Source organism: Anser anser, assembly GCF_964211835.1.
Source record: "Anser anser genome assembly, chromosome: 5".
Lineage (NCBI taxonomy): Eukaryota > Metazoa > Chordata > Aves > Anseriformes > Anatidae > Anser > Anser anser.
The window spans coordinates 54330910-54343859 of record NC_139725.1 but is presented as its reverse complement, the minus strand read 5'-3'; the positions used below and the strand labels follow the sequence as shown (position 1 = coordinate 54343859).

The 12950-nt window shown below is 46.6% G+C and overlaps 1 protein-coding gene across 6 annotated transcripts in view; it reads right to left on the bottom strand.

Moving 5' to 3' along the window:
• EVL (Enah/Vasp-like) overlaps nucleotides 1-12950 on the bottom strand; it is a 146541-nt gene that overhangs the window by 112612 nt on the left and 20979 nt on the right. For 2 of the 6 annotated variants that reach the window (XM_083836556.1, XM_083836551.1), the window contains exon 1: nucleotides 10872-11216. The exons of 2 other annotated variants lie outside the window; for them this stretch is intronic. Coding sequence is in view for 2 of the 4 variants with exons in the window: in XM_083836550.1 (XP_083692676.1) it covers nucleotides 10412-10434 (23 nt within the window). In the remaining 2 variants the exon portion in view is untranslated. Of the gene's footprint in view, nucleotides 1-10411; nucleotides 10630-10871; nucleotides 11217-12950 lie in introns of those variants that run through there. 2 more of the 6 variants (XM_083836550.1, XM_083836558.1) reach the window with 1 other exon arrangement.

The window sequence follows — 12950 nt, the reverse complement described above, 5'->3', positions numbered from 1 at the left end:
CTGAGTTCTTTACTTAATGCTTCTGTATTTGAGCTCAGACATCTGAAGGGATCTCTCGTTTAAGTAATCTGTTCAGCACAGAAAGCCCTGGAAACAGACTTTCTGCCAGTCATCGTCTTAAACCACGAGCACAAGCTGCAGTACGGTGTGTATTTTTCCACTGTAGCAACGCAATGGCAGGATTTTGCTTCCCTTGCACTGGATTTTCTTAAATACAGCTCCTCTACCAGATGGACTCCATAAAGTGTAAAACAGGATGCGTGTCTCAAAATGGGTTCTTAAAATTCAAGTTTCTATTTGTGGTACCCACCAGAAAGCTCCGCATCATCCTTTGGAAGCGCTGAGAAACAACTAGAAGACCCGACTCAGTTCATAGACCGGTGGCTTTAATTTACGTACGTGTCATTTGCAGATACAGATTTTAGGATGTCAGAGGTCGTGAGGATGCCCCACTCTATGTGGATCATAACCCACAGTGGGGAAACTGGCGGGGGAAAAGCCCAAGAAGTAAGGAGGAGGCTCTCTGCCCTCGGCAGTACCCCAGTGGCTACCCCGGGACTGGGAGCAGCCGCCCGAGGCAGCGCGGGCCCGGCTCCTCCCCACGCCCCCAGGCTCAGGGCTGCCGTCCTCAGCAGGGCTGACCTCAGATGCTTCCACCAGACCAACAAGGGAAGCAAAGCAAAACACGCTGCAGACCTCAGAAGCCAAATCGCACATCCACAGGGAGAAACGGCCTGCGCCTGACCCCTTGCTCGCCCCTCGCCCACACAGGCAGCAGCGGCCAAGTGAAGTCCCGAGGACTTGGCAATCGGGGTCACCCTGACGCAGACCGACGGGAACACAAGCGTGGCTGGAGCGCAGAGAGGATGTAGGAAGCTGTCAGGACAGAGCTGCACCGAGCTTTTACCCACAGCCATCCGTACCCGAGACTTTTGCACCACCAGGCATGGATGCGATCCCTTCCGTGGGGGAGAGAATAGAAGGCACAAAACTGCAGCTCAGCGCCGAGGTGGTGACAAGCGCACGGCTTTCCCCTCTCAGCACCTCCGCTCTTCCACAAGCCTCGGTGCTGGGAAATGGCATCGTATTTCAGGATTGATTTTCTCCTACTTCAACCTTCAAAGCCAGGATGTTGCTACATCTTTGTCAGCAGTGTCAGGATTTTCCACACTAAATCTGACATCTTTTTCATGTTAAATGATCTAGATACCTTACATGTGCTGTACCCTGTGGATTCTTCTTCACTTTCTTCTGTGATCAGATGTTTTCTTTCTCCTCCTTTTCATACTGCACTTTATAAATAGTTTAAATAAATGCATATCTTGGTTTAATGAGCCTGTGCTGTCTGAGTGAGTTTAGAAATTACCATTAGTTATTTGCAGTAGCTAAAAATGGCTATAGGGAACCTATTGACATGAAAGCATTACCTGTTATTAATGCCACTAATCTTGCCTACCAACCCAGTACTGTCTCTGAAGTGTGATCTTTCCCAAAGTTGGTGTTTTGTTTGATTTTTTTCCCCACCTTTCACGGTACTAATTACTTAAGATTCTTAAATAATTTTCTATTTTCCTTGCAACAGAAATGTCCCAGTACTGTAACGGGATGAGTCCAGTTGCACCATACAGCACACTTATACACATACACACTATACAACATACAGACTCAAGGGACTGTCTTGTTTGCTTTAAAGCACAGTGGGTGAAGCTTGGGCTGTATTCTCTGCTTTCAAAGGGCGTACAGTGATGGTGCAGTCATCTGGCGTAACTGGGACATGCATTTATTTATGCCCAAGTGGTACTGTAACTGCATGCGACCTACAGTATAGGCTCTAGGCAATAACCTCTTTCTCTGGTGACAAGGTCACAAACGAAACACGCTTCCCTTGCTCTAACCGCATTCTTCTGGGTTATATGTGAAATTTTTCTTCACTTTGTCTTTTTTGTATGTTCTCCTGAAAAGGCTTTCATCACCATTACCTACCTCTACCACTTCATCAGTTGCAAACATTTACTGATACATCTTACTACTGAAGTAAGAATCACACAGGGTATGTTTTACCTTGCCAGTTTTAGTGGCTTCCAGTGGAAGAAGTCTATATCAGTCTTATTTACCCGCAACCTGATGTGCTGAAAGATCATAGATATAAGAAAAATTGCAGCTTCTACGACAACAGGGTCATGATTCCCACTCCCTCCACTCTGCAATACACATAGACAAGTCTAGAATCAGATTTTCCACATTATTTAACACTGTAAAACAAACAAATTTTCAAATAACTAAATATTCCACATCTATGTGAGTATTTAAATACCAAGGCCAATTTTCTTCATAAATAGTATCCAGCTGATCCTCCTCCCTGTAATAATCAGAGCAGATACATGCTCTTAGGTATATATGATCCATGCAAGATGAATTTTTTCTTGATTTTTGAAATATGATTCTTAGATTTGCATTCCCCAACCAAAAGAAGAACGTGACTTTGATCTCATATAACTTGTAACGAATGACAAAAAGAGCCTTATCCGTTACTGGCATTTTAACCCAGCTTTATAAGAGACAGCCCCTTGCCAAACAGCAGCAAAGCTGTGACAGCTGGACAGGACAGTGTTAACTACATGAAATGCAGTTAGCATGAAACGACATCAAAAAGTGCTGTCTCATCAAGCAGAGATGTTCTGTGGAGGCAAAGTTTACAGGAATACTCTTCTTATTAGACCAGTTCTTACAGTCAGAATAAAGGACAAGCTTTTAGAGCCAAAAAAAAAATCCTCTTCAATCTGCAGCAAAAGTTTCAATCGTCTATTTTCCTAAACTTTTTATCCTTTTATTTCCTTTAAGCTTTTATTTTTTTCCCCTCTTTTCCTTCTCTCCCACAGACACATTTAATGGGAAGTTAGTCTGAGGATTTACGGTATTGCTAAGAATGGATACTTTAATGAAAAGAAAAGCTGAGGTTTTTCTTCACAGAATTACATTTCTTCTGCATGTTTTTGAAATTTTCTTAATTTTTTGTTTGTTCAAAACTTCTGTTTCAGATCTGCAAAAGGGTTGTGTAATCATAAGCTCTCCTGGTTTTGCCAATTATAGAAGTTGGTTTAATAAAAGATATTCCCCCTCCCTTCATACACATACATTTGTATCTTTAGACCATGACAGCTACAGCAGCACTATGATAGCATGTTGTATGGAAATACATTGGTTGCCCTAAAGGCAGCACAATCTCTCCTGCCCTGTGGCTAAACGCCAAAGACACTCGGCAAGGATGCGGACAATCCAGATTTAAATCCAGCTCCGTATGATTCTAAGGCCGGGTTGTCATCCCACATCATCCAGAATCAGGCAAAGTAGGACTTCAGTTAACTCTCCATAAGCTGAACCACCACCCTGCCTGAACGTGCCGAACTGAAACGCTCATGCTTCGATTTCTAACAATCGACAAGTATCAACGCATCTACTTTCACCACAGAGCAGCTGGAAATATTTTACTTTTAAGTTTATTTTCATTCAGTTTCAGACCCAAACCCTCAGCTCTGCCTCCACAAAACAGAGCTGGCATCCCTGCGCCTAGCCCAGCGGTCAGCTTTGCTGGGCCGTTATCCCCCAAACTTTGTGGCACTTTGCAGCATTACCACCTCCTGCTGCATGCACCTATCGCCTGGGAAAGCTTTCCTCTCACCCCAGTCCTTCCCTTTCTTCTTGAAAGTACGGCTTTGCTGTCATTGCAGCTAGATGGAAAGAGAGGGGCTATTTCACAGACTTTCATCCTCCTCACCTTCCCCCTCTCTACACCAGCTGCAGCAAAGAGCACTGAAGTGTCACCTTCCTCTAGCTGCTCTTGGAAGGTAATACTACAAACCCCCCAATTTTACTTCTCATTACCTTGCCTGACCCAAATCAGTCTCTAGCAGGAGGCAGCTATGGTTTCTAAAGGAGACAGGCCCTGCTGTGCTGCACAGTGCAAAGCATGGAACTAAACCCAAGCTGGCACGAAGAAGCTCTCCAGCTGCTGGTCAGCCAGCAGCCTGCAGCTACAGGTACCATCACACAGAACCACCAGGGGAGAGTAAAAGTCTTGTTCCTGAAAAGCGCACACGTCCTCAGATGAAAACTGCTTCTAGTAGTGACACATCAGCTTTCTTGCCACATTTTTCCCCCATAAACAGCATATCTTCTCCACCTGTAACTGATGAACGTGAAGCTTATGAGGATGGGGGTCAAGCTCATCATAGAATCATTAAGGTTGGAAGAGACCTCCAAGATCATCTGGTCCAACCACCTCCCTACCACCAATGTCACCCACTAAACCATGTCCCTAAGCACCACGTCCAACCTTTCCTTGAACACCCCCAGGGACGGTGACACCACCACCTCCCTGGGCAATCCGTTCCAATGCCTGACTGCTCTTTTGGGGAAGAAATATCTCCTAATTGTAACGTGTAGTCAGAGAAAAGGCAAGTGGGAAGCCAGGCATGCACTCTGTCATGTGGCTGAAGTTCAGGGCAGGGACAGAGATAATGGGCACCTGGGGAAGGCACCGGGACAGCAAAGCCAAGCACCTGCCCCTAAGAAGCCGGCACTGCCAGTAAGGAGAAGTAGGCAGGCAGCATCTGCTTACCATACAGGATAAACTTCAAAAGATAGACAGATAAAATGCTTCAAATCTTTAAAGACTCTACACTCAAGGCAGAGTTAGCAAGACTGAGAATGACTTTCTCTAATAAATGCCCACAGGTGGATTTTAAAATTATCATTAATTCTGTTCTTTAAAGAAGCTGTCTGTACTCACATGTTTCTTTTCATTTCAAAGATTGACATCAATTTCCATGTGACTTGATAACTGGCTTCAGTTCTGAAAAGCGTGTCTGGATCCTCGTTAACGGCAGCTACTGCTTGTTTGTGAATATTACAACAAGGATGGTAAATAAATAAAGAAAAGGAGGGGGAGGGTATAAACATGTATACGAGATGAGAGAGACAACAGAAGAATGCAAAAAGTCAGGTTGCCACACCTACAAGGCAAGGGGAGCAGAGAGAAAAATGCATGTCTTTGCAAATGGATTAAACTGCAGTAGGTGCTGGGGAGCCCAGCCGAGGCTGGCACCAGTGAGATGGGTGCTCTGTAGGGTGTGCAGATCGAGAGGGGAAAAGATAGAAGCATGGCATTCTTCCCCAGGCTGCCCCACGTTTCAGGCACTAAATGCACACCCCACACAATTTGCACTGACTTTGATGTGACTGGAATTTACCTCCTAACATACACTCTGAAGCTCTTCTAATCCACTAAATATCCCGCGATAAATTTTCTTTCGCTTTTATAGCTAGGATAAAATTATACTCCCAGGTACCAGAACGTTTTTCTCGTAAAATCTGGCGAAACCTAACCGCACAATCTCTATCAAAGAGTCTCCAGATACTTTCCTCTTCAGTAGAAATATTACAACATAGCAATTATGAGAAGGGTACGTGCTTATCTTCATTCCCAGCAACGGTATTCTCGTATTACTTCCTTAGAAGTATTCCTCTCCTGCTCTTCAAACGTATCTGCGCTAAAGCAAGGAAATCTGTGACAACTGCAGTGCCAGTTGTCACAGGGAAAAATATGTCAGCAAAAACATTTGATTCAATCTGCCGTATAAAGAAGCAACATTTCCTCGGGGTTTTTGTTTTGTGTGGATAAATAACAACTGTCCCAAATGCAAGTATCTAAAGGCAATTTCAGATATCAAAGGGCAGATTTCAGGCAACAACCTTCAGAAAGGAAAAAAAAAAAAAAAGTAATCGGTTTCTTTTTTTTAATTTAGTGCAGGTTTGTTTCAAAACAAACCCATAAAATTTGGCCTCTTGGTCACAAACTTAAGTGTGAACTCTAACACGAAGAGAGACGCAAAGGGTGTTAGGGATCCTGCAGCTGTAAGTCCCCTCTGGGCACACGCATCTTCCCTGATGAGATGCATCATAAGGAATATGCAACAAGAACAACGAGATTTGCCAGTTCCCATGTGTAATCCGAAGCTTCTGCCTCAGAGATGTATTTTTATCAAGTTTTACATGCAATTTCCCCGTACTCGCAGAAGGACAGAAGAACCAAACGTAGCCAGCTGGTTTGCAGGAGGAGCAGGCGCTGAGCAAGCAGAGACTCAGCGCGCCTGCAAAGCCCCTGGCTGCCGGAGCCAGGCCATCCCCTTCCAGGTTCACACTTCGGTGGCTGTTACCCAGCAATGCAGGTTGAAGGGGCTGAGATACTGCAAGCGATTATGGGCTGCCAAAATACCATCCTTGGGTTTTGTCCATTTTAAGCTCATTTGCTCCCCTGCGTTTTAACGCTTTTTGACTTCAGCGACGATTACGCCCCAGATCTTCTTCGCTCCCGTCAGAAAAGACTAACTACGCTATTTGGTGAGCTTCTCACTCGCTGCTCCATCTCACCTGGAGGTCAAAGTCGCTGACACGGAGCAGTGATTTGTTCCACTCCTCTGTAGTGCTGCAACCCCATTGCCCCTCTCCACAAAAGCCACGCTCCTGTAGCAGCTGAAATACTCCTTCGGCTACTCTCCTGCTGCTTCTTGCTCATCAACAGGATCATATTTCTCGCAGGAAAGAACAGCAGATCTTATTTCCTTTGAAGAGCAATTTGTGACACAAGCAAATCCCTTCAAGTGCCTCACCTAGAGCTTCCTGAAGTTGCTTGGCTATTCCAACTAGAGCTGCACCTCTGAAAACTGGGGTATTCAGGCAGCCTCCTTCTTTGGGGCGTTCAGCCCGACAAGCCCCAGAAGACAGGCCTTCCTTCCTCCTGTGCACCAGCCTTTTGTCCTTCCTGTGAAGGGTTTTGCTATTTCTTTGGGGCAGGGGGAAGCAAAAGCCACCTGGCTTTGAGTTTTAAGATCAGGAGGTGCTGCCTGAGCGCTGCTACTGGTTTGGGGGATCATCGGACGAGAGGTTCTGCACCCACCGCAGAAAGACAGAAACCCTGCACTGAAACGCTTTACGTTCATTTTCAACTTTGCTTGCTATTCATCAGCAGATTTTGCTTCCTCTGCTCACAGGCAGCTACTTCAAAAGCCTCCTTTTCCTTTTTGTAGCATTCTCAGGTTTGCTCGGTGGTTGGGGGAATAGAAGATGCGGTTAAAAATACTGCGATGCCATGGTGGGCGGTGTGTCAGAAATAGACAGACAGTAGCTCACTGTGAAGAATACCAAGTAATATCCCGCACAGATAAAGGCATGGAAACAAAAGAAAAAATGCATTTGTGTTCTGCCACTAAAGAGCTAAATCTGGACTGAACAAAGACAGAGAAGCACCACTCGTGGCCAAGTGGGTGACACCTCCTGTTGGCTTCACATGCAAAGTCCTCTTCAGACAGCGAGGTCAGCAGGAGAGGATAAAAACGTGGCTGAGGAGCAGTGTTACCTCCAGTCACAAACCAAATTACGCAAGGTTTGAGGTTCTGTGAAGGCAGCACAGAAACTCGGCACGAACATGGACCCAACCGTTATCTCGCAGAACCCAGCTGCCTCTGGGAACCGAGAGCCGCCTTAGCTCCTTCCACCCTCGCCTTAAAAGCCATTGCAGTTTTTCTGGGGATATTAGGTGCTTCCCAAGAGGAAGATAAACCCAGCCCTCCCAGCGCAAGGAGCTGTGAGCTCATTCAGTGGATTTACTCCCTTATTTCCTCCGAGGCTCGAGTCTGTTCATTCACCCAGCAGCCACGCGGTAATGCTTCATCCCAGAAGGCTTCACAAACGGGTGTTTCACCGACAGCACACCGGGGTCGCTTCATCACCTGGGCGAGACCTTCCTGCAGGACGCCCAGCGCTGCCTAGCGGCACAGAGCATCCTGAGCTGGAAGGCACCCGCCGGGATCATCGAGTCCAACTCCGGGCTTCCCACTCAACACAAACACCCCGGGACTGCTCAGCCAGGAAAGCGAAGAACAGCATCAAACAAACTGCTGGGGGAACTGGGACAGAGAGTTAGGCTGCCACCTGTCCACGGAGTCCTACGGGTTTTTAAGGCCCAGCCTGGAGACAGGAAGAGAAATACAAAACAGCACATACAGAAACGACACGCACACGTGCACAGGTTCGCACAAGCAGGCACCACAGCGTGGCCACCTCTCCGGCGCCTGGTGCTCGGCTCCTCAAGCCACGTAGGTGCACCAAAGGATGGAGACAGCCGTGCTTCGGTAAGATGCATGTGAGCACCCACGTGCAGGTCACAGTCGGGCTGCCGGGCAGGGCAGGTAGCGTTTATGGTTTATGCCCATGGGACAACGTTAGCTGTAAAGAACATGGGACCTCCAAGCACCAGGGGCCATCGGTCCAGAGAAGGGTGCCACCTGCTGATACATCCACTGCATCCATCAGCTCATGGGGGCCCTTCCACCCCACTGCTCAACTTGACCAACCCTCTTCTCTTTCTCTTGCAAGACACATTTTGACCCATCAAAACGCAATACAGCCACAGGCATGGGAATAATCGTGCCATAAAAAACGCATCACCACGCAGACACAACCTTAACAAAACACCGCTGAAATGCCTAATAAAACAAATGCCATTTAAACGCTGCCATACAGAAACCACAGCCCTAGCAGTGCTCAATATTTCAAAGAAAAGGTCTAGCATTCTGCACATCAAATGTTAATACTATTTTCAAAGCAAGTCTAAGGGAAGACAAGTAATTTAATAATCTTAATGGGTGTGTAATTGGCATTTGACCATTCTTGCCATAAAAGTAGGTGCCTTCCTGGCCCAAGATGTCTAGGAACACCACCGAAAGGCAGCTAAGGCTTTAGAACAGAATTTTTAAAACACTTTTTTTTTTTTTCTTTTTCCTTGGGTAGATTTATTGTTTTTAGAGTTTCACTCTATTAAGAGCAGGATTGATTCAACTGGGTGAAATACAAATCACTCTGCGGGCACAGTAAGCGGCACAGTAAGTTTGGGGCCCATTTGCAGCTTAATTTACTGCCAACAATCAGCGATGTCAAGATTTGAAGCATCTCCTGACAGCCCTATGACAACTGCAGTTACACAGCACTATCTGGTCTTCCAGCAAAATCTTTTCAGTCAGATGGCATCACGCTGCATTTCACAACAGAAGCAGCACACACCGCTAGCTTGGGTCTCCTCAGCATTTAGGGCTGGCATCAGGACATTCGGGGGGGTCCTGCAGCTGCTTTTCCCGTTTTTGACACTGCTCACTTCCACGCTGGACTGATCAGCAAAGTAGGAAGTAAGGCAAATTGCCAATATATTAAATGCTTTGACAAAGGACAGAAATGACGTTGATAATATTTTGTCTGATGCTAGAAAGTTTAATTAGAAAATATTTGGTACAAAGTGTTCCTTGTGCATACAAGGACAATCCAACCTCTCATCTAGTTACACACTTGGTCAAACAACCTCTTTTTGGAATCAAAAAGGATAGAGTATTTTTAAGGTACACGATGATGATGATATACAGACAGACAAACATACCGTGAGGTGATCCCTAATGCTGCCACAACATTGTCACCATTTGTTCCAGAAATTTTATAACACAAGTTATGAGAAACCGAACACACCAAGCAAAATTAGGAAAAAAAAAAGTGATACACCCCTGCCCTGCAACAACTGACCAGGAATTTTTAGAGCCCAACCTTGTTTTACTGCAGATAAAATAATCCATTTCTGTAGAAATTCTGTTGCATGTCTTCAAAAAATTATTGAGGTTTTAGGAGACCTCAGCACTTGCATAAGGATGGAGTTATATTGGGGGTGGGGATGGAGGAGGAGAGGGGGCAGCGGCAGTGCTGAGCAGAACCAATATCAAATAAAAGGTGCTAATTTTATACTCCAGCAATCACAGTTGCTCAAATGTTTGCAAACATGAAACCAAGCCCACCAACCTCAGCCATATCGTTACTTTAAACATCATTCCCGTGGAATTCTGCAGCCACAAGATTACGACAGACAGACACGCATACTCTGCAGCAGCACAAAATATAATCCTATACACAATCCAAGCATCAATTTTCCCTTCTCCATCACAATCCGTATTCTATCTCACAGGAGCATCTGTCAGATTTCGAGTCACCAAAAATAGCAAAGACCCTTTTAAACAGAACGCTTTCTGGTTTATATTTATAACTGCACTGTACTCGCTGCTTCTGGCTGCACGGCTATGAAATTCGTGCAAGATATAATCAATTACCCGGCTTTGCACTTCATCATGCAGTTAGCTACCGTTACCTGCACCCTACCCTTCAAGCACTTCTCCCCATGCAAAGGGTAGGGGTTTTAAAAAAACAACATGAGAAATATCTGCACATTGAAGAGCTAACTGTAGAGCTGACTGACATTACACAGCAAAAACCTAGTGAGAACAAAAACCAAGCACGCTGATGTATAAAACAGAGAGCCTACCTGAATTCTTCAAATGCATACATGGCCTAGTGACTACACCAATGCTCTGAAATGTAAAATGATCTTCTTAACGTGCAGGAGGACCATTTAGTTTGTCAAACTGCAGCAAAACGCATACTGACGAGACAGGATATTTGAAATATTCTGAAGAGAAAGGGTATGCAGATACTGGCCTGCAGCCTACAGCTCAGCCAGCTGCTGACAAGCAGCAGCTACCAGGGAAAGGCGATAGAGTACCATGTGATCACTCCTGCAAGTCTGATTAATGCAGCACACTCCAAGAATACAGGCTGATATCTTTATTACCCGAGCCAAATAAGTCAAATACTCTCCACGGCAGGCTAAATTATCGTTCACATGCTACATCAAAATCGGTAAACGCAAGCAGAGGACGAGAAAAAACTAAATATATAGCATAACCCAAGAGATTAATCAGGCCCATTCGAGCTGATTTTCTTACCTTGCAGTGAAATTTTAGGCTGTGCTTTTAGTCATTTACACCACCAGGGATGCAACAAAAGACTGCAGCCACCAACCTCCCCTTCCATGAATGCTAGAACATTTTAAGTAGTTTATCTACTAGAAATCATTTCCTCTGTAGTCTATCCCCAACCAGTTTAACTCCTTCGGCCCTGAATTCGTTGCCATCGATGCCATTTGCGATACGCACGCGGGCTTTGTACGTTTTATAGGGTTAACCCCGACAACTCGCGGCAGCGCCGCGGGACGAAGCGGGGTAAGAGCCATCTCTGCCAAAGAGAAGGAGGGCAAGAGGAGCGAGGAAAGTTACGGACCTGGCGGCATTGCAGCAGGCGAGGGAAGATGCTCCAGCCGCCTAGCAACAGCGCACGCAATCGCCACGGCAACGGCGAGGATGCTGGGGGGGGGGGGCACCCCGAAAGGGAGAGAGCCGCGGGACCCCGCTTGTTTGGGATCCCGACAGCCCCAGGGGAGCTCGGCAGGGTCGGAGGAAGGGTTCGTGGGGCGGCTGTGCACGACCGGGCAGAGCCTCGGGGTTAAGGGTGCCGGCTTAGGCTGGGGGACCGGGCTGGGCTGCTGGCCGGAGAGCAGGGTAAGGGAGAGGGCTGCTGGAAATGGTGGAGGTTCAGCTGCTGGGCAATCAGCCCTGCACCTGGGAGGGGAAGGTGATGGGGCGGAGGGAGAGCGCTGCTGGGGAAGTCAGGGGGAGGCGGCACCCCCAGGGCTGCTCCCCACCTTGGCTTGCCTCTTTCTTCTACTGCTAAAGCTCGTCCCCAGTACAAGGAAACATCTTCTTGTGTGGATGGTCTGGCTGAAGTCTGAAGCATCCATCCAAACTCGGCTACAGCCCTGGAGAGTCTCAGGTCACCCTGCCAGGGGACAGCAGCTGTCCCACTGAGCTGTGGCATTCGGAGGCTGGCAAGGCAGCCAAGATACAGGCAGCAACATCACTGGGACACAGCGATCCGTGCCACAGCAGCATCTGACCCCACGGTGGTGAAAAAGGGGAGACTGAAGGGGCTAGAGCGAAAGGGGAAGCACGCATGGCAAAGAATCACCCCTGGGAACAAAAGGAATCTGAATTTACTTGGGACGCGGTGTCTTTAAAGCCGTAATGACCTTGGCATTGGTTTTATTTTCCTTTAAGCAAATGTGATAGTGTTAAGAGATAATAAGGGCACGCTGCAGGAACACAGAAACACACGCGGTCACACCATCTCATGCAAATGAATTATTCCACAAGCAACCAGAGAGAGAGGGACTGCAAAGCAGATGTTTCTGGTTACAACCTAATAAGACATTAAAACCACCAGAGAGAACACAACCGTTAAGAAAAGTCATCTTCCATATTTAGGATGCACTTCACGACAAGTATGCTCACTGTACACAGTACCCGAGCAGCCAGCACAGATGAGGTAGCCCCGTGCAAGCCAGTGCTCTGCCTCTCTCTTTGTAGGAAAGGGGATTTTACCTCCAAAGTCAGAGTTAACCAAGATCCGTCTTGGGTGAAAGAGGAAAGCCTGAACTTTGCTTTTCCTGCTCACCCCAGTCTTACTCTGCCTTGAATTCAAGTGCAGCAGGGCTGTTTTTCACTTGCGATGTTCGCGTTCATTTTTGATGCTAGTCAAAACAGAAACCTTTCTACACAACTCACAGCAAACACAGTGTACGGTTCCCCTAAGCACTCATTCTCTTTGAAACGGAGTTTACAACATCACTGCCTGGTCTTCCAATTCCTGCAAGAGCCGCTATGCAAACCAACAGCCAACTGCTCAGCTCGAGGCTTCCCTCATCAATGAGCTCGCTGTGCTCCGAAGGCAAACACGCTCCAGAGGCTTTCAGAGCAGAGGTCAGCTGCTGAAAAGATTCAGTGGGATAACTTTTTTTAACTTTGTGTTTTTAGCCAGCGCTTTTACAACTGTTCATAGAGTTACAGGCAGCAAGCGCGGGGCTGCTATCCTGTAAGATAAGTGATAGTGTCATTTCTGGTTAATTAATTAGTAGGATTCCCATATTAGATTGGAAGATCTGAGACCATCATGTCACCTTGTCCACGTGA